The 26,878-nt window shown below is 45.0% G+C and overlaps 1 protein-coding gene across 1 annotated transcript in view; it reads left to right on the forward strand.

Annotated features, from left to right (window-relative positions):
* FGD1 (FYVE, RhoGEF and PH domain containing 1) overlaps positions 1-26,878 on the forward strand; it is a gene marked incomplete at its 5' end in the record, with an annotated part of 38,700 nt that overhangs the window by 11,394 nt on the left and 428 nt on the right. The window contains 16 exons of the mRNA XM_080910714.1: positions 6,862-7,035; positions 7,406-7,583; positions 7,710-8,151; positions 9,478-9,567; positions 10,253-10,401; positions 12,551-12,707; positions 12,806-12,944; positions 18,482-18,540; positions 18,688-18,834; positions 19,366-19,458; positions 19,584-19,663; positions 24,000-24,030; positions 24,501-24,602; positions 24,925-25,050; positions 25,228-25,389; positions 26,346-26,489. Of these exons, the coding sequence (XP_080766840.1) occupies positions 6,862-7,035; positions 7,406-7,583; positions 7,710-8,151; positions 9,478-9,567; positions 10,253-10,401; positions 12,551-12,707; positions 12,806-12,944; positions 18,482-18,540; positions 18,688-18,834; positions 19,366-19,458; positions 19,584-19,663; positions 24,000-24,030; positions 24,501-24,602; positions 24,925-25,050; positions 25,228-25,389; positions 26,346-26,489 (2,273 nt within the window). The remainder of the gene's footprint in view (positions 1-6,861; positions 7,036-7,405; positions 7,584-7,709; positions 8,152-9,477; positions 9,568-10,252; positions 10,402-12,550; positions 12,708-12,805; positions 12,945-18,481; positions 18,541-18,687; positions 18,835-19,365; positions 19,459-19,583; positions 19,664-23,999; positions 24,031-24,500; positions 24,603-24,924; positions 25,051-25,227; positions 25,390-26,345; positions 26,490-26,878) is intronic.

A 26,878-nucleotide genomic window follows, 5' to 3' on the forward strand; every position in this document is an offset into this window, starting at 1 on the left:
AGTGCTTTCCTTTTTGCTGTCGTTCTTTCTTCTCCTTCTTCACTCCCTTTGTTCTCTGTTGCCACCCAAAAGCAACCTCAGACATTCCAGCTGTCCCCAGGCAGTCCCCTCTTAAGAGAAGTCTGCATCCTCCTAGAGGAGACCTGACTGCTGGGGTTATGGGTTGCTCACCCCACTTCTCACTAGTTTCTCACAATGAACAGCGTACATATACTGCCCCCAGTTTGCAAATGGGAAAAGTGAGTCCAGAGCTATGGAGCTATTGGTCCCAGGTTATCAGAGAGTTAACAGCCAAGGCCCGTCTGCAGCTCTAATAGTTGTCTTGAGATGAAGCCAAGGCTACAGCTGGGAGAAGGGAGACAGGATGCTGCTGGCCAGGGAAGGAGGGAGAGCTGGCAGCTGAACTTTCCAGAAAGAGATGCAGGAGAAGCAGGGTCAGGTTCCAGTAAGAATGGGCCAGAGGAGGAGCTTCTGGAAGCTGAACCTGCCCTGCCATATAAACCCAGAAACACGTCCTCCGGATATCTGCCAAACAGGCACATGCTCAAATCAGAAACAATATTTTGAATAATTTTACTATTTCTTCTATCATTCGTTACTTTCATACAATATGTTTTGATTGTATTCATCCTTCTTCCCTTGACTTCTCCCAGATCCACCCCCCTTCCCTACCAACCCAACTTTGTGCCCTATTTTAACCACATCAAATGCAGTTTGTGGTACCAATACATTCTTAGACACATGACCTTTCACTGGAGCATGGTTGATCTACCAGTGACCATACTCTAAAAACAAAACTGACTCGCCCTCTCCCAGCTGCTACCAAAAGTCTAGGAATGGGACTTGGTGCCCACCTCCCCTCTTCACAATAGGATTTGTCTGACTTGACCTTGTGCAGGTCTTGTGTGTGCCGTCACAACTACTATGACTTGATATGTATAACTTTCCTTCTGTCTCGAGACAATGTCTTCTTATCACTATTCACTATCTCTGGTCTAAAAATATTTCTGCCCTTTCTGTTACAATGATCCCTGAGCTCTGGGAGGAAGGGCTTTGATGTATGTGTATCATACCCATTCATCTCTCCCTGGGCATCCCGCACTCTTTTAAATTCTACACCAGGGCCAGTTGTGGGTCTCTGTGTTAATCCCCATCTACTAAAACTTAGAAGCTTCTTTGATGAGCATCAATAGGTGTAGTAATCGGCCAACACATTCATACTGCATCAGAAGTCAGTTTAATACCAGGTCAAGTTATTTTCTCCTATGCCTTGATATCCATGCCCAATCCTAATTTAATCCTTCATCTTCCATTATTCCCCTTTAACCCTTTAAGTCACTTAGTTCTGTCTCTCATTGAAAGTTCTCTGCCATGGCTTAATAATTTACCCATGGTCACACTATGGGTATTCCAAATGGAACTCACAAAGCTGACAATTCAAAGCTAACACTCAGGAGGGAGAGAAAGCATTCAACATTTTTCTTTCTGGTTCTGAGTTATCTTACTCAGAATGATTGTTTCTAGCTCCACTCAGTTACCTGTGAATTTATTTTTTTTTTTCATTTTTTAAGACAGGGTTTCTATCGCTTCTCGGCCTTTTGGCTAAGATCAAGTGTAAGACGGGTTTCTTTGTATAGTCTTAGCTGTCCTAGAAATTACTATGTAGACCAGGCTGTCCTCAAAAGACACAGAGATTCACCTACCTCTGCCTCCCAAGTGCTGGGATGAAAAGCATGTGCCACCACCACCCAAGCACCAATTTAATTTTTCTTAACAGCTTAATAACATTCCATTGTGTAAAAGTACTACATGTTCTTTATCTATTCATCAGTTGATGGGCATCTAAGTTACTTCCATTTCCTGGCTATTGTGAATAGAGCAGTAATGAGCATGAAGCAGCAGGTACTTCTCTAGTAAGATAGAGAATCCTTTGCATAAATGTCTGAGAGTGATATAGCTGGATCCTTTGTGTAAATGTCTGAGAGTGATATAGCTGGATCATGTGGCTAATCTGTTTCTAGGCTTTTGAGGAACCTCCACGCTGATTTCCACAGTGGCCTCACTAGTGTGCTTCCCACCATCAGTGAATATGTGTTCTCCTCCCCCCACATCTGTGTCAGCAAATAAGGATGCAGTTTCATTTTTTCTACATGTATCTATCCATTTTGAGTATTCTATCTTTTCTCCAGGGTTGTTGGCATCTTTCTAAAAAGTCAGGTAGATATAGGAATGTGGGTTTATATGTAGGTTCTCAGTTCTAGCCCATTGACTAGTTTGTTTGTACCATGCTGTTTTCATTACTATACTTTTGTAGTATATTGCTGTTTCTTGAGCTGGAGCTCAGTAGTGAAGTTCTTTCCCAGTATGTGCTGCTTACAGCACTATAGCACGTATAACATCAGTCTCTCTCCCTCCCCCTCTCCACCTCCCTAAAACAAACAACCAAAAATCCATTGCCCTTACAGCCAGCTGAGGGTTTTATATATATATATATATATATATATATATATATAAAATTTTCACATCTGAGCTTGGGAGTATCTGGGAACTCCTAGGATGCTCAGGGTCTTCAGGGTCTGCTTCCTGTCATTGCTGTGAGCAGTGGTTGGGTTATGTGTGTTGTGCTGAGCACACGACACACTGATAGGATACATGGGGTGACTCTGTGGTTCTCTCTGGGTCTTTGAGGGCTGTGCACAGTTGGCATACTATACGGGCTGTTAGAAGATTCATGATGACTATGTGTGAGAGAAACAGTAGGGACTCTGGTAGACCCAGAGGCGGAAGGAGCAGTGCTGGGAGAGAGCCTTCATGGGGGTGTGAGTGTGGGTATATGTGTGTCAGCAAATGTTTTAAATTAATTATCAACCATAAGAAAAAATAGTCTGGAGCAAGCCAATTTAGGCTCTGGGTAGGTGGGATGGATGGGGAAATAGGAAGTACTGTGGTTTTTAGAAAGGAGGAAGTGGGCCCTACTCTAGTAGCTCCCTTGAGGGCAGGAACAAGATTTTTCTGTCTCTGCACAGAGTCTAGCAGCTTCGAAATATAGTTCACTTACTAAAATCAACTGAGGGAAACCCAAAAGTTCAGCTATAAAGGGCTACCGAGATCTAGTGAAAATGTTTATATTTTCCCACGGTAGAAGGGACTTATGGGAAGTTCCTATGCTGGTAGGTCATGTGATCTGTCTATAAGAAGATTCCACCAAGAAAGAAGCCCTGGGGCAAAGGGAGTCACTGAAGAAAACAGGAGACACTGGGAATAAGGGGTCTACAGAAGTATAAGGCAGGGGTCTCGGATCTTCTTCCCTCAGTGGGACCTCATCTTGGCCATCTTCAGACTCCTGAACTGAAGCCCTGCTGTCCTGTGGGCAGGATTGTGGGTATGCCTTTTACTAGTCACAGTTTTTCTATGACACTAGGGTCCTCTCCTGTCCTTGTGGCTTTCCTTTGGAAAGCAGGGTTAACTTTAGTCTACCTGAGAGTCAGCTCTTTCCTTCATGTGTGACTGTGGGCTAGTACTCACCAAGTCTTTCTTTGTTTTCATCTCTTTCCCTTCACAAGAAAATGGACAGAATTCCTGCCCACCTCACTGGGACTCCAGGGTATCCCTGAGTCTCAGCTTCATTCAGCTAGCCTGTTCTACAGGACTGCTTACAAGGAGAGAGAGAGAATGGAGAGATAGCTGGTGCAGCTCCCATGGGAGGGTCAGGTGGGTAAGGAGCAGAGAGAATGGCCAGGGCAGAGCCTTGGAGAATGGTAGGTCATACCAGTCTGAGAAGCAGGGGAATAGAAGGGCAGAGCCCCTCCCCCCCTTGCAGGAGAGCCTTGATACCTAGCTGTAGCCTGGTAGGGAGGACTTGTTCACGATAGCTCATCTGCTTTGAGGTGTTGAGGGCTGAAAAGCAGGTAGAGAGCTCCTGGGACCATGGTACCTGTGTATATCTATGTGCATGGCAGTGTGTTTGGCCTTGTTTGGCCATCGTTATTACTTCTCTGGCCATGTGTCCTTGCAACCATGTCTATACCTGTACCATCCTCCAGGTGATTCATTCTTCTCAGTCCTGTTCCCAGAGAGAGGACAGGGCAGGGCCAGCCAAGATGTGCTGAGCTGGGAAGGATAAGCAGCTCTACTGGGCCAGAGGTGAGGAGGAGAATGCCCTTGCTGTGCAGGCTGGACTCTGCCTGCTCAGGTAGGAAGGCATGGGAAGAATCTTCACCCAAAGCCAGGTACAAGGTGGAAGAAGTTCACTGGGACCAGGATCTAGAGCACATGTTTCCTTGGGCTGGGAAGGGTCTGTATCCAGGATAAGGTCAGGAGTTCGGGAAGCTGCTGTAGAACACCTGGGTACCCTCTAACACTAGGAGAACCCAAAATCCCCTGCAACTCTTTCTCCTCGAGTGATCTGGTGAGCAAGGGTATGGATGTCTCTGTATGTAAAGACAGCATATGACAACATTGTTTAGAGCAGGAAGAGACATGTGTTCTATGTTTTGTATCTGCATTTGTCTGTTTCCTTGAGCTAAGACCCTCAGACACCATGGGCATGTTTGTTGATTGTGACACAATAAATTATGAAATGTGTCTGATTTGGATCCATGTTTCTGGGTATGTAGTGGCTTATGACTTTATGCTCTCTTGCTGTTACAATTTTTTTCATAACCTGGTATAATGGATCCTATGTGGCTGTGGTCTTTATTTGTAACTATGCTTGTAATATGAAAGACCGTGATCCTGTAATGTAAATGGAAAAATACCTTTGTAATTCTTTGTGCTTGGGTGATATATAGTGGTTATGTGATTAAGTGATCTTGTGTAAGGTGATAGAACTGCCATTTGTGTTTTCAATATGCCTTTATGATAGTGTTTCACCTTATCTTTTTTTGTTTGAGACAGGGGTTCTCTTTGTAATAACCCTGGCTGACCTGGAACTCACTCTGTAGACCAGGCTGGCCTCAGACTCACAGAGATCTGCCTGCCTCTGCCTCCTAATTAAAGGCATGCGCCACCAGTGACCCACTGTGCTTGACCATGTTAATAGATGAATTTAATGCTGTATAATCATGTGTGGAATTGTATCTGCTGGTCTATGAACTTATATGTGCCCAGGCTTTCAGGTGGGTGAAGACATGTGCTTAGAAGTTTGAATTTGTGTGACCTGGCAGTTGTATGAAGCACTATAAATTCCATGTGCTTTTGTGACTTAGGGGACCCCATTGATGACTGTCTGTTTATGACACTGTGATATAAAGTAAAAGCCTTAAGATAACATGCCACGTGGCTGTGGCACAGTATAATACACCATGTGCTAGATGTAGCTGTGGGACCTCTTATGTGTTTATTTGTGTTCAGTTGGGCTTTTAGTATGTAGCCCAGGCAGGACTTGAACTCACTGTCCTTCTGCTTTAGCCTCCCAAGTGCTGGGCTCATAGGCATGTGCTACTATGCCTGGTGCTTCCAGAGTTCTTGACTAGTGCTCCCCTCCCTTGTCCTCACACCCTCTTACACACATCTCTCCTTACACAGTGCTTTTCGTGACCTCCTTCACCACAGAAAAGTTGAGCAGCTCTTCATGTTGGTATCCAAGACTTTCTCATTCTTCTCTGGCCCAACCTGACTTCCCTATTATTTCTGAGGCACATCCCACAGCCTCCTACCCAGCCACATAAATACTGTGCTCTTTTACTTGGGACATGGATTTGGGTGAGTGGGGGTCAATCATTGCTTCCTCAGCCTAAATCTTTCTTTGTAAGTGTAACCATCATATCCTCTAGGGCCCCAATCAAGTGAGGTTAGGGGTCTTAAGGTAAGGAAGAAGAACATTAAAAAAGGATTCCTTCTTATGAAGTTGCTACTTGCTGATTTAAAGCTGTTCTTGTACCTGCATTCTGGATCCTGGTAGTGGGGGTGGGGAGGCATGAGGTAGATATTGAAATAGAGGAAGGTAAGGCACTGGGAATTTAAAAAGAAAAATGTTTGCTTATAAAATATAGTTTCTCCACTGTGTGTATGTGTGCATATAGTGGGACTGGAACCTAGGCCTTGCAAATGCTAAACAAGTGCTCCATCACCGGCTAACTCTCTAGTTCCCAGTTTCATCGTCTTAAAGACACTTAGCTCTATAAAATTGTAGACATGAAAGTTCAGATATTCTTAGGGCTTTAAGAAATAGGATAGAGGCTGGAGAGATGACTCAGTGGTTAAGAGCACTGGCTGCTCTTCCAGAGGTCCTGAGTTCAATTCCCAGAAACCACATGGTGGCTCTCAGCCATCTGTAATGGGAATCCGATGCCCTCTTCTGTTATGTCTTAAGACATTGACAGTGTACTTGCATACAATGTATAAACATAAAACAAATAAATCTTTTTTTAAAAAAGAAAGAATTGGGATAGATAAAAATGACAGAAAGGTTAGTTTATGCCTATAATCCTAGCACTGGGGAGGCTGAAGCAAGATTGTCATGAGTTTGAGTCTAGCCAGTGAGATCTTGTCTCAAAACCAAACAAAAATAAGACAATTAATAGAATGAAGAATGGATGTATAAACAACAGCTACAGGTATGTACATGAATTTTAGGGTATTCACGCCTATCCTTAACCTAGTTAAATTCCAGAGTTTACTTTAAGTCCTTAATTATCTACTGACAGGTATTAATCAATATGCTAATCACAGAGACATGACTTCTTCATGAAAATAGCCAGTCTCCTCCTTAGACCTGGAGAAAGGCTTCCTGGCAAACCATGTGGCTAGCACAGGCCTTAGAGGAGCCTAGCCCTAGGTACCTGTTAAGATCTGCTACTTCCTGTTCTCCCTTGGGGTAAAAGCAGTCAGTCACTTCATGTCTAGTCTCCCTCTCTACAGGACTGCACCAGGGAAACCGGATCCTGGTTAAAAGTTTGTCCCTTGACCCTGGCCAGAGCCTTGAGCCTCATCCAGAAGGTCCCCAACGGCTTCGCTCAGATCCAGGCCCTCCCACCGAAATCCCTGGCCCACGTCCTTCACCACTGAAGCGGGCACCAGGCCCAAAGCCACAGGGTAAGTGCTTCCATTAAGAGCAGAGGAATGGACTAGAGAGGTGTACAAAAGGAAAGGAGAAATTAATGCGTGGCAGAAGAATAGGGAAGTGCCCTTATCTCAAAGGGCAGTGAGTGATACCTATCTACTGGGCAGAAAGGTGTTGCCTGCGGCTAATATATCCTACTGGGATTTCACGTCAGTCCTGCTCTGTGCCTACCTCAGGCCAGAAAATAGCACGTGCCCACACTGCCAGCACTCAGGAGGTTGAAACAGGGTGGTAGCTGTGACTTTAAGGTCAGTCAGGGCTATGGAACTGTGAAATTAGGTATAGCCTGGTCGAAATCCAGTTCAGTGATACCTCTCCTCTCTTTTCCATCTATCACTCCAGTCCCCCCAAAGCCCAGCTACCTGCAGATGCCCCGAGTGCTTCCTCCTCCTGAGCCCATTCCTCCACCACCATCACGTCCTCTGCCCGCAGACCCTAGAGTGGCCAAGGGTCTTGCCCCCAGAGCTGAGGCCAGCACTAGTTCTGCAGCAGTATCATCATTGATCGAGAAGTTTGAAAGGTGAGTCTTGTCCCTATAGGACCATGTGAGTGAAGGGTGGACCTGGGACAGGAAGGGATAGTTGTAGGAGAGGCCTCTTGGTCAAGCTCATACCCTGCCTCCATGTGTGTCCATCACCTACCTCAGAGAGCCTGTGATTGTCGCCTCGGATAGGCCAGCCCCTGGCCCCTGCCCAGTTCCCCCAGAGCCAGCCATGTTGCCACAGCCACCCCCGCAGCCAACAGGGTCCCAGCTCCCTGAGGGTGAGGCTTCTCGCTGCCTGTTCCTGCTGGCTCCTGGGCCCCGGGATGGTGAGAAGATGCCTAACCGGGACAGCGGCATTGACAGCATCAGCTCGCCATCCAACAGTGAAGAGACCTGCTTTGTCAGTGATGACGGGCCCCCCAGCCACAGCCTCTGTCCTGGGCCCCCTGCCCTGGCTAGTATGCCAGTGGCTTTGGCCGACCCCCACCGGCCTGGCTCCCAGGAGGTTGACAGTGACCTGGAAGAGGAAGAGGAGGAGGAAGAAGAGGAGGAAAAGGAAAGAGAAATTCCAGTGCCCCCGATGGAGAGACAGGAGTCTGTGGAGGTACTGACCTATATGTTAACCCAAGAGATGGGACCGTGTAGAGAAAGCAGCAGCTTAGCTTTTGTACTTGGTTCTTTCCCCAGCTTGGTATTTCTCAAAACAGGCCATTGCTTCGACTTAGTCCACTTAGCACCCAGTATGGAGCACAAGTAGCACAACCCAGCTCCTCTCCCAAATGACTGTGAACACCAAAATGGCCATGCTTCATCCTAAATGCCCATTAGGAAGATGGCTCCACTTTCTGTAGAGACCCACTAATGGACCTCAGTCTTTTCATGACCCAGTAGCTGTATGACACTGAGGATGTCTTTCCTTTTCACCCCTCACTACAAGTCTCAATTTCCTCGTTTGTGTGACAGAAACTCTCACATGCCAGAGAGACTTCTCAGCACCTGGAGAAGGGGCACCGAGTCAGAGCCCCAAAGGGGACTCTTTCCATGCTTTGTCCACCTAATGCTTCTTCAGGAGTCCTTGCACTCACGTAGGGCCTTAGCCAGGATCCCTGCTTTGTCAGAACTGAGCATGGCTGAGGGGCCTGGGGCTAGAGAATGCAATGACTCTCAGCAAGCGTGTTGCCTGCAAACCAGAAAGGGAGCCGGCAGGCATAGTCTTAGACATTTTTATACTTCTGTGCCTTTCTCACACCCCACAGACTCAGCAAGCCTCTGCGACAGCGAGCTGAATGAGTGACTAAATAGCTGATATTTCAAGACTGTAATCTGCAGTCTGCTCTGTTTTTATTTATAGGAAATCTTGTAGGGTTGGGAGTGTAGGCAAATGTAGAGAATTCGCCTAGCGTGCATGAGGCCCCAAGTTTAATCCCCAACATTGCAAAAGTTAAATTAATAAATGAAATTAAAATATATGAAATTGTCTTTATTACAAATGGACATAAGCCCTATTGTTTGTCTTTATAATGGGGACTCTTAAATACAGAAATAATTAGGCAACTTATAAATGCTAGTGAATGGTAGGTAGACTAGGATTTGAATCCAGGAGGTTGGGCTTCCTGGTTCCCATGTTTAACCACTATACCATGCTCAATGAGTAGAGAAAGCAGACCGATGGCACTATGGCTGTCTGTATGAGGGACAACCTTATGCGGGATGCAGCTACAGAAAGCTTTATGAACAAGGGCAGAGTTATCTCAGAGTGGAACTGAGGTTAGAGCATCATGTGTACATGGAAACTGATGTAGGAGGATCACCCTGCGAAACAGCAACACCTGATAAATGAGTGGGAAGGGGGGAAAAAGAAGAAAAAATGTATAGAAGGAGCTGAGGTTAAGGTAGAGATTGTGTATCAAGGGTCACTTCTTCTTTACAGCTGACTGTGCAGCAGAAGGTGTTCCATATTGCCAATGAGCTCCTGCAAACTGAGAAGGCCTATGTTTCCAGGCTCCATCTCCTGGATCAGGTAAATGGCCCCTCTGGGGTCCCAGGACCCTAGGATGTGGTAGGTAGATTCTGTAGAGGAAATGATAGGCCCTAAGCCTAAGTCCACCATTAGGACCAGAATCCAGAGGTGGTAAGTTCTCTCTGGCTGATCTTGAAGCCAGTTGTGATAATATTCACAAGTTCAGCCCTCACTCCTAACTCTTAAACAGATATGAAACAGCCCTGAGATTGTGACTCTGACACTTCTGATTTTTTCCCCCGCATCTTGAATGTACCCCTCTTCATGGACCTCATTCTAACCTTGACTCTTTCCTTCACTCCACATCCATTCAAATCCCGAGGGTAGGGATCTTTGTCTTGTCATTGCTTCATCCTAGCCTCCAGAACAGTGCTTTATATGCTAGACACATTCATAAATATTTGTTACAATAAAGGGATCTCATTCCAGTCTTCTCTCTGAACCCAAATCTACTTCTGACCTTGCTCCAGATTCTAATAGTACCATCCCAGTTCCTAACTTCAAGTCCTAATCTTGGTGACCTGCAACTCTCTCAATTCCCACTCTCCTTGGTCTCAAGATCAGTTCTAATCTCAGAGAGGTCCACGGAACTGCCCACAAATAACTGCCCTTTCCCACAAGCTTTCCTTTCCCCAGCTAAGCTCTGGTTTCACTTGGGCTGAGCACTTGTGTCTTGCTCTACCAGGTATTCTGTGCCCGGTTGCTGGAAGAAGCTCGGAACCGCAGTTCCTTCCCTGCCGATGTTGTCCACGGCATCTTCTCTAACATCTGCTCCATCTATTGCTTCCACCAGCAGTTCCTGCTGCCTGAGCTAGAGAAGCGCATGGAGGAATGGTGAGGGGCCTCAGAGCCAGTCTGCTTCTTCAGGCATCAACTTACATGCTAAGCCCAGATGTATTCAGAGAATTTCATTCCTGGGCTGGAGATGTTGGAGATGTAGCTCAGTGACAGGATTCTTGCCAAGAATATGCAAGGCTTTGGATTCCATCCCCAGCATCATAAAAATAAGTTGGTTCTTACCTACTGTCTTCTCTTCTGAATAACAAAACCAAACAGAAAAACCCAAAAATACAAAACCACCTAACCTCTGCCTTCTTGGCCCTCCCAATCTATTGTGGAACACAAATGAGGGCCTAGAATGCTACAGCAGAATAGCAGAACCCTTGAGAGTGTGAGAAAGCTCATGAGATGGCTCAGTCGATAGAGGTGCGTGCTGCTGGCAACCTGAGTTCAAGCCCCGGAACCCATGTAAAAATGGAAGAAAAGAAATGGCTTTATAAAGTTGTCCTTTGACATCCACATGGCTGCTGTGTGCCCCCCCTCCCCACACCACCACCACCATCATCAAACGTAAGACAGAAAAGTGTTGAGAATTAGCTGCTGCATGCCTATAATCCCATCACTAGGGACTCTGTGGCAGATCAATGACTTTGAGGCTACCCTAGACCTACATTGTAAGACCTGTCTTTAAAAAAAAGCCAGATGGTGGTGGCTCAGGCCTTTAATCCCACTCTTTGAGAGACAAAGAGAGGCAAGAGGATCTCTTAAGTTTGAGGCCAACCTGGTCTACAGTGAGTTCCAGGACAGCCAGGGCTACACAGAGAGACTCTGTTGAAAAACTGATCCTCTCAAAATAACTAAAAATAGTAAGTTTAAGAGCTAAATGAGCCAGGTGAGATGGTACATGACTTTAGTCCCAGTACTTGGGAGGCAGAGGCAGGCAGATCTCTGAGTTCAAGGCTAACCTGGTCTACAGAGTTCTAGAACAGCCAGGACTACACAGAGAAACCCTGCCTCAAACAGACAGAGAGCTAAAATGGTTAGGCTCAACTTCTACCTATGCTACTTATCTATATTTAAGGAAATTTCTTACCCTGCTGTACCTTGGCTTTGTTTCCATCTTTATTCATGTTTGCATTTTTGTTTTTTGCCATGTTTGGATTAAGCCTTGCACAAACTAAGCAAACACTTTGCCACTGAGTTATATACTCAAACCTTCCTTGTCTTTGAAATGAGGACAATAATAAGGGGCTACCTTGTAGCATTATTCTAATAATTAAATGTGCTGATACATGTTCAGAGCTTAAAACAGTTTGTAGCATATAGGAAATTGAGGCTTATGAGCTGTTGTTCTGTTTCATTTTGAGACAGTCTCATTCTGTAGACCAGGCTGGCCTAGATCTCAGGAAGATCCACATGCCCCTGTCTCCCAAGTGCTAGGATTAAAGGCGTGCACTATAAATGTGGTAGAGGTGAGAATGGGAGACTGGGGATGCAGAAATGGGCGAAGCCTAGCCCAGGAGTAAAGACGTGTGATTTGAGGAGAAGCACATGCCCGAGGTAGGAGGGCAGGATTTAGGGGCTGACTCTGGCCTTCAGGTTCTCTTCTAATATAACCTATAGCATCTACACCACCTGTTTGAATAGTCTCCCCAAACAACAACCAGGCCATGGTGTTTCCTAATTAAAACTGTCTCCATGGTCCCTACACTCACAGGATATATGCCTCTTTTACAAAACTGTGACTACAGAGGGCTAGCATAAAGCCCAGTTCCCACATCTCCTTTACCATCCTGTGACCGTAAGTCTGCTTTGTCTCTTTCGCATCACATTGTAGCCAGTGAGAGTTCAGCAAGACTTGGTTACTTTTCTTACCCGACAAGAAGGTAAAGCTCTTAGGGATTGACTGAATATGGCTGACTACTGTGTCTCTGACACTATCCAGCATAAGGCTGGGCAAGAATCAGTGGTCAGTGTATGGATGGCCCCGACAGTATGGCAAGACCGGGTGTTCCAGGATGATGGATGATAGTTTCTGGTACTTAAGCAGGACAGAGTTAGGCTAGTTGTTTCAGAGCCTACAGCTTCAGCTCAAACTGAGTCCCCTCAGCCTAATTGGCAGCATTTCCTAAAAAGGAAGCCAGTTGGAAAATGGCTTTCTTCCTGAGGCTGGAGACCATGTCAGCCCCTGCTTCTACACTAGGGACCGCTATCCACGCATTGGTGACATCCTTCAGAAGTTGGCACCCTTCCTCAAGATGTATGGCGAGTATGTGAAAAACTTCGATCGGGCGGTAGAGCTAGTCAACACATGGACAGAGCGTTCTACCCAGTTTAAAGTCATCATCCACGAAGTACAGGTAAGACTTGAAACTTGGATGAAACGTCAGGAGGAAAGGTCTACAAGGTCCTGGGGGAGGCCTTTAGCTAGAACTGAGCTTTTGTGCTTCTGTCACAGAAGGAGGAAGCCTGTGGCAACCTGACCTTGCAGCACCACATGCTGGAGCCTGTGCAGCGCATCCCCCGCTATGAGCTTCTTCTCAAGGACTATCTGTTAAAGCTGCCTCATGGCTCCCCGGACAGCAAGGATGCCCAAAGTGAGTGTGTGCCCCTAGGCCCTCCCTACTTCTCCACACTGGGAGGTCTAACCAGACTTCTGAGTCAGGACTCTAGATTTCATTCACAAGGTTGGTCTGCCAATGCTGAATGATTTAAATCTCCATATAGGATCTCTAAACTGAAGGGCCTATACTGAGGCTCTATAGTGAGACTTCAGGATGGACCTCCAAGTTTATTACTTTGCCTTCATTACCTAGAAAGAAAAAACTAGTAAGGAATTTCTGACTGGAACTATACTCCCTAAGGGGCATGCTTAGTCTGATTGTCTTTAGTAAACCATGCTTTTCTTAGGCTGAATCTAAGATTCATTTCTCAGTGAAATTGAGAACAAAAGAGAGCCAACCCCTCTGGAGCTGAGTCTCCAGGCTCAGAGCCTAGCTTGAATCCTTCAGGCCAGGCCCATTTTACTCCATGAGTGAGCTCCCAAGTAAAAGCCCCATATAGTCAGAGTTCTAGTTTTCCACCCTCCAGAGTTAGAGATCTACTCCAGACCCATTGACTGATCCCAAGAATGAACCTCCCTAAAAATTACAAGTGTGATCAGACTTGTTCCAATATTTTATGCTCTCAGGTCTGGATCTATAGGCTGAGATACCTCCTCCTCAGACTAATTCTTCATTTATTGAATCACTAGAAAAGTGGTCAGTTTAGATTCCTTCCATATTTACCCCATCTGTATCAGGTCAGGCCCCAGATGGAGCTCTTGAGTCTAGCCCACTTGCTCTTCCTCGAACTCATCTTTTCATTTATTCATCACTAACATAACAGTTAAGTGTTTGTGCATCGTTCTAGGCATGGTGACAGGGAACTGAGCAAAATAGATGAGGTCCTTGACTCAGGGATTGTGTGTTTTAGTTGAAATGAGCCAATATACAAATGTGATAAATTCATAGGGACATATTTGCCAGCTGCTAAGTGTGACTTGGAGGCATAGGGGAGTGATGTAAGGGCAACTGGACAGTCTACTTTCAGCCGGTGACTTCTGTGCAGAGAAGATGGCTAAGCCAAAACCTGAATAACAAGAAAGTTGCCAGAGGCCAATGGGAGGGGAATGTTCTAGGCAGCTACAGTAGTAAATGCAGAGTCCCCAGAGCAGGGGGAGATGGGCAAGCTGATAGAAGTAGATGGATCTCTGTGATCTGAGCAGAACAAGGAGGGAAGAATGATAATTAGAGAAGAGGTTGAAGGAACAAAGCTTCGGAGGCCGAGATGAAGTGAGTAGTTTACTTTGACTGTAGTGGATAGTCACTGGAAGGTCATGGTTAGGATTGGCTGGAGAGTAAGAGAAGGGATCAGGAGATCTGGGGAAGGGGCGGGGGCTTTTGGGTAATGCAGTAAAGTGTCAAAACGTGGCTTGGATGAAGATGGTAGCAGCAGAGGTGATGAGAAAGGGTTCCATTGCGGATATATTCTATTTAAAAGTAGCACTGAAAACCCCAGGGTACCATGGATCCTGAGATTGGGAGAATTAAGAATGCTGGCTCTTGGGGATAGAGAGATAGTTCTGTGGTTAAGAGCATGTACTTCTCTTTCAGAGAACCCAAGTTCGGTCGCTAGCACTCATAATCAGACAGCTCATGTTGTACTCCAGGGGGAACAGATGCCCTCTTCCGGGCTCCTTGGGCACTTACACATACACACAAGGGAGCTGCCAGTTTAGATGTTTAGATGAGTCGAGTATTCCTGGGAGGAATCTAAGTGCCACTGGTGCAGTTTAGTATCTAAAGCCATGGAGCAAGTGAATCTAAATGGAAAGCTCAGGAAGGTGGGATCAGCAAAAAAAGAAGAAGAAGAAGAAGAAGCCCAAAAGTGGGGAGAAACAGAAAAAGTATACAGGCCACAGAAATGGGAAGCAAACAGTTGTGTCCTGTGCTGTGCATACTCCCCAAACCTTCACCTAACTAGGCGAAGGCGCTTTATTCCCTAGCCAGGACCTCTGAAAAGAACTCAATCTCTAGAAAACTTGGTAACTAAGCTCTGTAAACAGACAGTTGCATATTAAGTGCCAAGTTCCTCTCCCAAATGAGAGCCCCACTGAGGGGCCAGTGTAAAACATAAAACCTAAATCTGAAGAAAGTATCTTCTAGGCCAGGTACTATGCCTAGGCCAAGGCAGAAGGACCAGCTTCCTGGGCTACAAGTCAAATCCAAGGCCAGCCTGGGCAAATTGATAAGGAAAAAACATAGAAGTAGGTATGTTAGCAGGAGTGTATCTAGCATGTTCGAAGCCGCAGGTTAAATCTTCAGCACTTCACATAAAAGAACCCTAAACCCAGTTAGTTGCGCTTAGTGGCACACACCTTTGATCCCAGCACTTGGGAAGCAGAGGCAGGTGGATGTCTGAGTTCAAGGCTAGCCTGGTCTACATAGGGAATTCTAGGATAGCTAGAGCTACATAGAGAAGCCCTGTGTTAGAAAACACAAAATAAGAAAGATAAAAATCCCAAAACCAAAACAAACAATCCAACATAAAACCATGTGTGCTCTCTAGAAAGCTGCCCAACTTCAGGCTTGGTTTTCTTATAAGCTTACTAGGAATGATACTGTTGTCTAGTCTACTTCACAGAATTGTCTTGCAGCTAAATGAGATAATCTGGTTAAAGCTTTTAGCAGAGTATCTGACATGTAGCAAAGACACAATAAACATTAGCTATTTTTGATGACTAAATGTTCTGGCTAATGGCCATCCATACTGAGTTAGCCACCAGGTTGAGTTTAACTTCAGTTTCCTGTTTTGTACTAGCCTCAACCGTATCTGAGTCTCTAGAACAGATAGATATTAGCATTCCCTATGTTGATTCCAAAGGGGAATGCCCTCACCCATACAAATAAACTTTGTAGGATAGTTTCCTACCTGAGTCTTTGAGGACCTCTGAATGAGAGCCTGCTAAGATCTGCCCAGTGAGCTACCCGGCTCAAGATCCTATGGTGAGCTCCCTATATTTTATGACTCAAAGTAAAATCCTTAAGCTGAGCCCCATTGAATCATCTTTCTGGTTGTGCTGACTGATTCACCTACTTCTTATTCCCAGAATAAACTCCAGAGCCCAAGACTGAACTCAAGACTGATAACCCTAGACTGCCAAGCCTAGGCCCTACCAAAATTTCTAACTGTAGGCTAATATCCCCACAACAAACTCCCAAACAGAGCCTGGGATTCCCAGAAATGTTCATCTATTTACTGCATGGTACATCACAAGACAGGTCCTGATAGCAAACACAGCTTCCAGTCTGAGCCTAACCATGTATGCAGGCCTAAGTTTATATGCCTCCAGCTGTGAAAGATGCAGTATCTATAGAAGAAAAAGCAACTGCCACCTTCCAGGTAGATAACCACCCGAGTCTTTAGCTTAGTTTTTTTTTTTTTTTTTTTTTTTTTCAAGAAAGGGTTTCTCTATCCCTGGCTGTCTTAAACTAGCTCTGTAGAGCAGGCTGGCCTCGAACTCATAGAGATCTGCCTGTCTCTGCCTTCTTAGTGCTTGGATTAAAGACATATGCCACAACCACTCCGCAAGTCTTGGCTTTTAACTCTGATAAACTTGTCTTCTGGGGTTCTGTTTATTTATTAGAGGAGCTAATTTACACTAATCATCTGTTGGGGGATCCCTGAGGCAGGTAGTGGGAACTGAGCCCCTTCCTCAGTGACTTCTTGTGTACTGAGGGACTCAGATGCAGCGAGTGATGAACATGCGGTATGACTAGTGAGGCAGAAGGAGCAAGGGCAGTGTCCTAACTCATCCTTGGAGCTTAGGGGACGCTACTAGACTTGGTAAGCCAAATCCAGAAGGCTGGATGGCAGTTGGCCAAATGAAGCAAGACAGGGCATGTTTAGGGAGGTGCATATGGAGGAAGCCACAGCGGTCAATTGAAGCCAGTCACTAAGGGCTTTGAATGCTAGACAAGAGAGCTGGGTCTGCTGTGCTGGCACAGTGAAACATTGACAGATTTAAGCGGAGGGGAAACAGCAAGCTGTGCACAAGAAAGCTCCTTCTGGCCGCCAGGGTTGAAGGGGAGCTGGAGAAAGGCCCAGCACCGGAGGGGCATATGGAGACCTGAGCCAGAGCAGTACCACGGGATCCTCTTTAGGACCAGAATGTGCTTGTCTTCTGATTGCTTTGCCATCTCTGTCCACATGTGCTTCTCCAGTACAGGCGTAAACTCTGAGGAGGGAATCCACTGGGTAGTGTGGGGACCCTGAAGCTGCAGCCAGACTGGAGGCAGAGGCAGGGATGGTATAACATGTGGAGGTTTATGGAGACTTGTTTCATTTTGTTTTTTTATTATGACAACCTGGTCACCATAGGAGTGTGGAAATGACAGAAAAGGCAGAAGTGGTGGGGCCAAGAAACCACCTGTGACCTAAGCCTCATGATAAATATTTAAGCATACATTTTTTAGATGTGTGTTAGCAAGAATTCGATCATTTTATAGATTCAAGCTTGTATCCTTTTTCTAAGACACTCTGAACATTTCCCATATTATCAAAAATGTTACATAAGTATCATTGGTAAAGATTGATTTTCTATTGTATGAATGTGCTGTAAATTCTGTAACTAAGCTCCTATGGTTGAACATTTTTGTTTTAGGTTTGACAGTGTTATGAAAAAAAGAAAACAAAAAACACTGCAATGAAAGTTTATTTGTGCATAGAACATGTGCCCATGGTCAGAACTAGGAAGACAAACAATAGAGTTTCACCCTTCTCCCCTCCCTTTTTCCCTTCCTAGTGTACTTGAATTGAACGTAGGGCTTCCAACCTACAAGGTAAATAAATGCTCTACCACCAAGACACATTCCCCCAAGTCTTCTTTGTGCTGCTACTGCAGCTGCTGCCTCCTTATCTTTCTTATCATTATTGTTATCTTCTTGTGTATTCGAATGTGTGTGTGCATGTGCATACATTTGAGATAGGATCTTATGTATCATAGGCTATCTGAGAACTGGCTGTGAGCCTGAGGATGACCTTGAATTTCTGATCCTACCATCTCTACCTTCTGAGTGCATGCACCAATCACAACACCCAGTTAATGTGGTGCTAGGGATGGACCCCAGGGCCTTACACATGCTAGATGGACACTTTGCCAACTAAGCATCCCCAGTCCTCTTTATTTTTAATTTTTTGTTGTTGCTGCTGCTGTTCTTTTGATTTGGTTTGAGCCCAGGATTTTGAAATCACCCAGGTGAATATAGAGTCTGTCTCAACAAAACAAACAACAACAATAAACACAAGAACTATCTGTAGTCCCACTAGCCAGAAACAATTGTCTAAACATGATCTTGTTTCCTGCCAGTTAATGATCAGAATCATTTTGCCAAGCTTACATTTTATTGGCTGCAGCGATCCCATATATCTGCTACTGCTAATGTTGGCAGTTTCTGATTTGAAACGATCTGGTCATGAAGACCGTTTGAGGCTGGTATTTGCTGGGATGGGGAGAGTGTAGTTAGGCCAGGAGGAGATTTCCTGCAGAGCTTCCTCTCTGACTCCCATCTGATCTTACTTCTCTGTGCCACAGAGTCTTTGGAACTGATAGCCACAGCAGCAGAACACTCTAATGCTGCCATCCGTAAAATGGTAAGTGCTCCTTCAAGCCCTGTCCTTCCTTGGCCGCCCCTCTGTGGTAGTTCTGTCCTGGGACTGGTGGGGGCAGGGGACTTGTGACTTGAGAACATTTAAGGGGAGGTGTTGCCCACCCAAACTGTACCTTTCACTCCCTGCCAGGAACGAATGCACAAGCTGCTGAAGGTCTATGAGCTTCTAGGGGGTGAGGAGGACATTGTCAGTCCCACCAAAGAGCTCATAAAAGAAGGTCATATCCTTAAGCTGTCAGCAAAGAATGGGACCACTCAAGATCGATACCTCATATTAGTAAGTGTGAGCTTGTGGGTGGGCACGCCCTCGGTACATAGATAACCTAGTAGTCAATCAAGAATAGGCTTCTAGCCAGCTGTCCTTTCCTCCAGGCATTCATTGTATTTTCACTGTGGGAGCTAAAAGTATCTTTCGCTTTTGTAAATTATGTCACTACAATTGAGATATGAGTTGGCCAACTAGGAAGTGACTCCCATGACATTTCCTTGTCATTTCCTTGCTCTTTCCTCATTGCTGCTGTATGCAATTTGAAATAGCTTTTTATGTGTATATGTATGAAACAGTTTATGTGTATAGCGGCTGCCCTGGAGCTCAACTCACTCTGTAGACCACACTGGCCTGGAACTCAGATCTGCTTGCCTCTGCCTCCTGAGTGCTGGGATCAAAGCCGTGTGCCACCACTGCCTGACAATTTGATGTGTCTTTCCCTATTTATTGCCGTACATCCTTAGCAGTAGAGTGAGGGTGAGGAGAATCAGCATCCACACTAAGCACCTGTACACGCATCTCAAATCTTTTTCTTCCTAGTTCAACGACCGCCTCCTTTACTGCGTGCCCAGGCTGCGGCTCCTTGGCCAGAAGTTTAGCGTGCGGGCACGCATAGATGTAGATGGCATGGAGGTGAGCAGCATGAAGTGAAAAACGGAAATGCGGGTGGGGCATTGGTACTGGGAGGAAAGAGCTTTGACCCCAGTTTAGTGTGCATATGTGCAGGGCCTCACCATGGTCCTCCCTCCTCCTTTCAGCTAAAGGAGAGCTCCAACCTCAACATGCCTCGGACCTTCCTGGTGTCAGGAAAGCAGCGCTCTCTCGAACTGCAGGCCAGGTACCTGCCCTTGCCTATGCCTTCCCTCCAACTCACTTTTTACTAAAGATATGCTGAGGCATTCCAGGCCTAGAGCTCTTTCGAGAAAGTGAACACCTTTCCCCAAAAGATAATGATGGCCTAGCTCCTCAGCTGTGTGTGGGGGGGTGACTCTGAAAACAACACATGTATATGTACAGTGTGGGAATAGGTGGTCTGTTGGTCAGGAAAGCATTCTGGAGAATGAACAAACTCCAGAATGCAGGGAAGAGCAGGTTACTTAATCCTATCATGAACAGCATCACAAATGGCTATCACCATACATATAGCTACCATCAGTCCATTTTAAAGCTGAATAAATTGAGGCACCTTACCTAGATCCAGGTAGCAGGATCAGAGATAAAATTGGAGCTTAGGCCTCATCAGCTTGGCACATGTGTTCTCAACCACTGTCCATACTACTTTCCGAGAGTCCAGGTAAAAGTGTCTAACAAGGTCCTGATCAGGGCTGCAAAGTGAGTGCACATCAGTACATGGCCTTTTCTGATAGGCTACTTAGAAGTGAGAGGTTGCCGATGAGGATTGAATGGAGACAGAAGGGAGAAGAATTAAGCAATCTAGTAGTTGGGCAGGGCAGTGGTGGCACATGCCTTTAATCTAGGCACTTGGGAGGCAGAAACAGGAGGATCTCTAAGTATGAGATCCAGCCTGGTCTACAGAGTGAGTTCCAGGATAGCTAAAGCTACAAAAAGAAACCCTGCCTCAGAAAACAAAGCAAAACAACCAAGCCTAGTGGTTGGGCCTTGAAGTTCTGGGAGACTGAGAGAATCTCCCTGAGGCATGCAGTGTGGTAAAGAGAGCAGTAAGGAACAATAGGCCTGGCAAAACAGAAAACAGGACCATCTAGGGAAGAGACAAGCCACAAAGACATGGTATCTGCCTAGAGTTATGGGGCTTCAGAAGAGTGCTGGGTACAGAGGGCCCCCCTCAAGCAGTGTTTGATTTCTTCATAGTCTCAATAGGATGGCATAGAGAAATGACTTTGTAATCATATTTATTGTCTGTAATTAGCTCTGGTTGGCTTTGAACTCAAATAATCCTCTTGGCTTAGCCTCCCTATTCACTTTTCTGAAGGTTTATTTTAAAATGGTGGGTATGCAAGTGTCTGCAGGGGTCTGTGCATATGAGTGCAGGTGACTCAAGTCTATAAGAAGCAACAGGTCCATTGGAGCTAGAATTATAGGCAGTTGTCAACTACAGGACATGGGTTGTGAGAACTGAAGTCCTCTACATGAGCCATCTTCAGGCAATTACATTTTTTCCTTGAGGCAGGGTCTTAACTATGTAACCCTGGCAGGCCTAGAACTTGCGTAAGCAGAATAGGCTAGCCTTAAACTCAGATCCACATGCTTTTGCCTCCAGAGTGCTGTGATTAAAAGCACACACTGCCACACCTGACTCTGCTAGTTACTTTTTGAGTTAATTGATTGCTTATTTAAAAATTTTTAAATGTTTATGAGTGTCCTGCTTGCATGTGTGTCTGGCAATATGTATATACAAGGTGCCTGAGGAGGCCAGAAGATGGTGTCAGATACCCAGGAACCAGAGTTGGATATGGTTGTAAAGTGGCTGCAGGGAATTGAATCTGGGTCCACTAGAAGAATAGCAAGTTCTCTCAGCTGCTAAGCTAGCTCTCTAGCTTCTTAAAAATATTTTAATGAAAAATTTCTGGTGTGGTGGTTTCTGCCTGTAATCCCACCATTTGAGAGGCTGGGGCAGGGAGGATTGCCAGAAAATTTAAGGCAAGACTAAGATAGAATGTCTGACCTTGTCTGGAAAAAAATTGCCAGATTAATTTTAAATATACAAAAACGAAAACCAAACAAAAAAGGAAAACAAAAACAGTGTAAGCACCTATAATTTCAAATATAAATAAGCTGGTTCTTATCGAGGCAATTTGTGGAATCAGCTGAGAACTTACTGATGCCTGGGCTCCATCCCCAAAGATTGCAATTTAATTGACCTGCAAGTATTCTCACCAGAGGAGATTTGATATACAACAGGACTCAGACCCATTGATTTAAGAGCCAGTAACTATGGATAGAAGCAAAGAACTTGCCGACCATCCATAAGGATCTGGGTCCCACTGTCAGAACTTCTCTTCTTCCACACATAAGACAGCTATTGGTGTTTTTTGGATTGGTTTGGGACATTTTCCCCCAGGCCATCCTTGGAACTCCTGAGTTTAATGGTCATTCTGATTTACTCTCCTGATTAAGTAGGACTAACAAATACCAACTTCATCTTTATATACCCCATGAATGGCCACAAAGTCCACCATAATTCTTTTTGTAAAGATTTATTTTATGTATTGAGTACACTGTAGCTGTTTTCAGACACACCAGAAGAGGGCATCAGATCCCATTACAGATGGTTGTGAGCCATCATGTGGTTGCTGGGATTTGAACTCAGGACCTCTGGAAGAGCAGCCAGTGCTCTTAACCACTGAGCCATCTCTCCAGCCCAGCATTTTGTTCTTTATGAGTTCATGAAAACTTCATAATACACATACACACATTTATACTCACACAAACATTTTATCTAATTGTCAGTTTATAACCCAGGGCTGATTACATAATGACTATTGTGAATAGTGTTGCAGTAAACATAGATGGGCATGTAATTTCTATGGTATGCTGAGTACTCTTTCGTATACCCTAGGAGCTGGGTCAATATTTGAAGTATCATCATGTCTGATTTCAGCATATTACTGCAGATCTGTGATTAAGTAACATGTTACTGGCACAAATCCAGACATATAGATTGATGGGATATAGTACCTAGAAATAAGCACACACACAGATATAGCCAACTAATTTGTTTAGTTTTTGGTTTTTTGAGACAGTCTTATGTAGCACTGGACAGCCTTGAACTCCTGATCCTGTCTCCACTTCCTAAGTACCAGGTTTACAGATATGTCACCATGCTTTAGTCACTTGATTTTTTACAAAGATGCTAAAATCATGCATTGTAGAAAAGACAGCTTCTTCAGCAGATGGTGCCAAGAAAACTGAATATCCAATGACTTTATGTGTATGTGTATTTGTGTATGGGTCTGTACATGCATGTGCAGTTTCCCACAGAAATCAGAGGCACTGGATCACCTCAGAACTGAAGGTACTGGTGGTACACGGTACACAGTGTGGGTGTTAGGAACTGGAATCCTCATGATGATATGCCCTTTACCACTGAGCCCTTTTAATGACCTTTAAATACATTTTAAAATAAGTTGCAACCCTTACCATATATAACCTCCTCTAGAGTGTGACATTAGTAAAAAATCATTAGAGTTTAGCAGTTGTTTCAGTATCACTGCCACACCCTTTTCTTGGCAGATTCTGCATAATGAAATGTATAGGTCTAACGTATACTACAGATGAGGTTTGGAGAACATTTGTTTACAATGAACATCCAAATGAACATTCATTAGTGCATGTACATGTGTGTTGCAAGTGCTAGAGGAGGACCTTGCATGCTAAGTAAGCACTCAGCCACTAACTTGCATCTCTACATCCCTCAACAGTTGACTCAACATTATAACTTGTTTTATTTACATCCTTACTTTTCCACACTGTGGTCCTAATGATGCAGTCAGATTTCGTATTAGAAAAATACATTTGAAGCTTAGAATATAAATGTGGAAGGAAAATAAGAGTCTAGATGGGAGATAGCAAAGTAAGAGGTCCTATTCCTACAGGTAGTTGACAAGGTTGTACCAGGGCAGAGGCCTTGGAGAACACAAGGGTTCTAGAGGGTTCTGTAGAAGCAGAGAAGAAATGCAAAAGGAAGTTAAAGCATGAATTGTAGCAGACACTATGCTGGGCACTTTACATAGTAATCATCTTAGTGATAGTCAGTGATAAGCACCATCTTGATGAAATAAAAAATACTGCCTCCCTTTGTTAGCAGTTGGATATAGTTTCATGTATGTTCCATACTCTTACATACACTTCACCTTTATCCCTCTGAGGCCTAGCACCTCCTTTTGGAAACCTTTCTTAAAAGCCCCATTCCAACATAGGCTGAGGCAGGTCCTCTTCTCTGGACTCCTCAGTCTTCATGTCCTCTAGAGTTAGCACCGATTTGCCTTGTATTGTCCCTATCTGTTTCCTATAGTGCACCATGAGCTCCTTGATCTGAAAGACATTGCTGAATAAGCCCAGGTTATGTGACATGTTCAAGGTTACATAAAGTGAAGAAGTATAACGAAGCCTAGGTCCTGTAACTCTTAAAATACCATTCAGATTGCCTTTTATTGACCTGCCTAACTCAACACCTTTCTTTTCTCCCCTGCAAGGACTGAGGAGGAGAAGAAAGACTGGGTCCAGGTAACACCCAAGGCTTTGTGGTAGGGGTCTGGAAGGGTATTAACAGGTCTCTTAGGAGCTGATATAATTAAAAATAAACAGAATAGTTCTGGACACAGCCTTCCACAGATGCTACGCTATTATCACCTCTTACAGATAAGCAAGGCTATTATCACCTCTTAAAGATAAACAAGCTCAAGTCCTGAGGTCAGATAGAAACATTCTTTTAGAAAGTCAGCTCCTTTGAACCAAGCTTTGTAACAGCTTGCACCCAGCCAGCAAGGCCTTCTGAGGTTTTCCAGGCACCACTCTCCTTCCCACATTTGATAATTATCAGTCATAGACCTGGATTTAGGGAGGTATTTTCTCAAGTCATGTGTGGTGGGGACAGAGTTGGGCCTAAAAGTCTAGGTTAAGGCATAGGAAGGTGTGGTGAGGGCAGAGATAGGCTGTCCGGATCTGACATCTCATTTCTCACACCTTTTCACCAGGCCATCAACTCTACCCTCCTGAAGCATGAACAGACCCTGGAGACGTTCAAACTATTGAACTCAACAAACAGGGATGATGAAGATACTCCCCCTAATTCTCCAGTAAGAGTCCTACTCTTCTCCAGTACTGGGATCCCCTTGAAGCTCCATGTTCCCACTTTTTTCTTGAGATGGATCTTTTCCTTTTCCCAGAAAATAGGGACTAGTGAGGCAGTACAGGCAGGCCCTCTGCTAGTAGAGCTACAGATTGCAACCCAGAAAGTGAAGTGATGTACCTCTAATAATAGTATGGTAGAGGCAGAGCCAGACCTGTGTATATGCTCCCCAACCCCATGATGATTTAAGCCTCAGAGCAGAGGCAGGGTGGGCTGGCTGGACTGGGCTGAGGAGCTGTCTCTGACCTGGGCCCTAACCCTCCCCCTAGAACGTGGATCTTGGGAAGAGGGCACCTACGCCTATCCGGGAAAAGGAAGTCACCATGTGCATGCGCTGCCAGGAGCCCTTCAATTCCATCACCAAACGCAGGCACCACTGCAAGGCCTGTGGGCATGTGAGTGTTGGGAGGCAGGGGCAGAGCTAAGGTGGGGTCAGGCTGACAGCCAAAAGGCCCACTTCTGATGGGGTACCCTCCAAGAAGGAGGAGGCTACAAGTTGGCTGTGGTAGTTGATACACTTGAAGAGAAAAGCCAAAGGCAATCAAGCTGTTCGTGCCCACTTACTGCCCCAGGTGGTTTGTGGGAAATGCTCTGAGTTCCGAGCCCGACTCATCTATGACAACAATCGTTCCAACCGTGTGTGCACTGATTGTTATGTGGCCTTGCATGGAGCACCTGGGAGCAGTCCAGCCTGTAGCCAGCATACACCCCAGCGCAGGAGGTCCATCCTAGAGGTAAGATCTAGGTTCCTAACCCCAAGTCCCAAAGTGTGCCCTAGTTACTGACCCAGGGTAAGCACTCATTAATCAGATGATCCAGGCTTGAGACAAGGAAAATGAGTGTACGGGTTAAAAGGATAATTTTTATTAAAGAATGTTACACACTTAACTCTTACAGTAACTGACCAATCCATACTTGTATCCTTAGTTTACATATGAGGAAACTAAAAGCCCAGAGAGGGTATTTGTCTAAGTTGCACAACCAATAAAATGTTTCTAGGTATCGCTTTGTCTCACTGCATAGCCTAGGCTGGCTTATAGGTTTTTCTTTTCTTTTTTTTAATGAATTAAGTGCATTTTTAAAATTATGAAACAGGGTAAGACAACATAAAATAAGACATTACTTTATTCAGACGTTGCCACTGTTAATACCGATCCTATCTTTTTAGGACCATGAATATACACACATTTGGAGTGATTTTTTTTTTTAAAGTAAAACCAAGGTATCCCAAATGCAAGGGAGCTTCCTCTGTACCAGAACTATTTTAAATGCCTTGTTTATGCTAATTTCAATCTCATAAACACCCTCTGTGCTTTTCTCACAAGTCCTGCATTTCCATCTATTGTTAGGATTCTAACAGATGGTGTTAACCACCCACTCATCCCATTAATCACAGTGTTAGAAGGACTTTCTCAGAGCAGGCAATGAATATATAATGAAAGATGAAAAGGGTTAGCCGTGAATGTTCCTTAGCCTGAAGAGTATCTGGCCAGCATTATACTAGTCCTTAGAGTCAGCAGCGAAGCCTCACTTTGGTTATCTCAGTGACAAAGGCCAAATCATTTCAGCTATGATTTGCAAAGCTTTGCTATCTTTGTCTGAGACAGTCCATACAGTATGAGGCTGTTTAAGCCCAGAGCAAAGCCTTCCATCAACATTGATGTACCCTGTCCTGTGTCTCTGATCACAGAAACAGGCCTCGGTGGCTGCTGAGAACAGCGTCATCTGCAGCTTCCTGCACTACATGGAGAAGGGTGGGAAAGGATGGCACAAGGCATGGTTTGTGGTTCCTGAGAATGAACCCTTGGTGCTGTACATCTATGGAGCCCCTCAGGTGTGCATCCCACTCCTTCCGGTTTTTCCAGCTATCTGACAAAGCGGGGTACCCCCTCCTGTATGCCTTGACAGAGTGAGCCTAGCAAAGAGGAAAAGAAAACCCCTATCCTTATGTGACAAGAGTGCGTAGGTAGAAGTGTTTGGAGGCAAGGTATGGGGAAATAGAGGGTGAAGTGGGAATTTTGGCTTTCTGGAGAAAACAGGAGTAGAGATAGGCACCTCCAGGTCTGACACTAAATAGAACAGAATAGGCAGAGGAACCAGCCAAAGGATTGAATCTATAATAGTAAAGACTATCAGTTGATTTCAGCATGGGAGGAGATAGACATGTAACTAGCCTGCCTTCTGGTCCCAGTTCAGACATCTTCCTGTTCATTACAGTGAAGG

Source organism: Micromys minutus (assembly GCF_963924665.1).
Source record: "Micromys minutus genome assembly, chromosome: X".
Classification (NCBI taxonomy): Eukaryota; Metazoa; Chordata; class Mammalia; order Rodentia; family Muridae; genus Micromys; species Micromys minutus.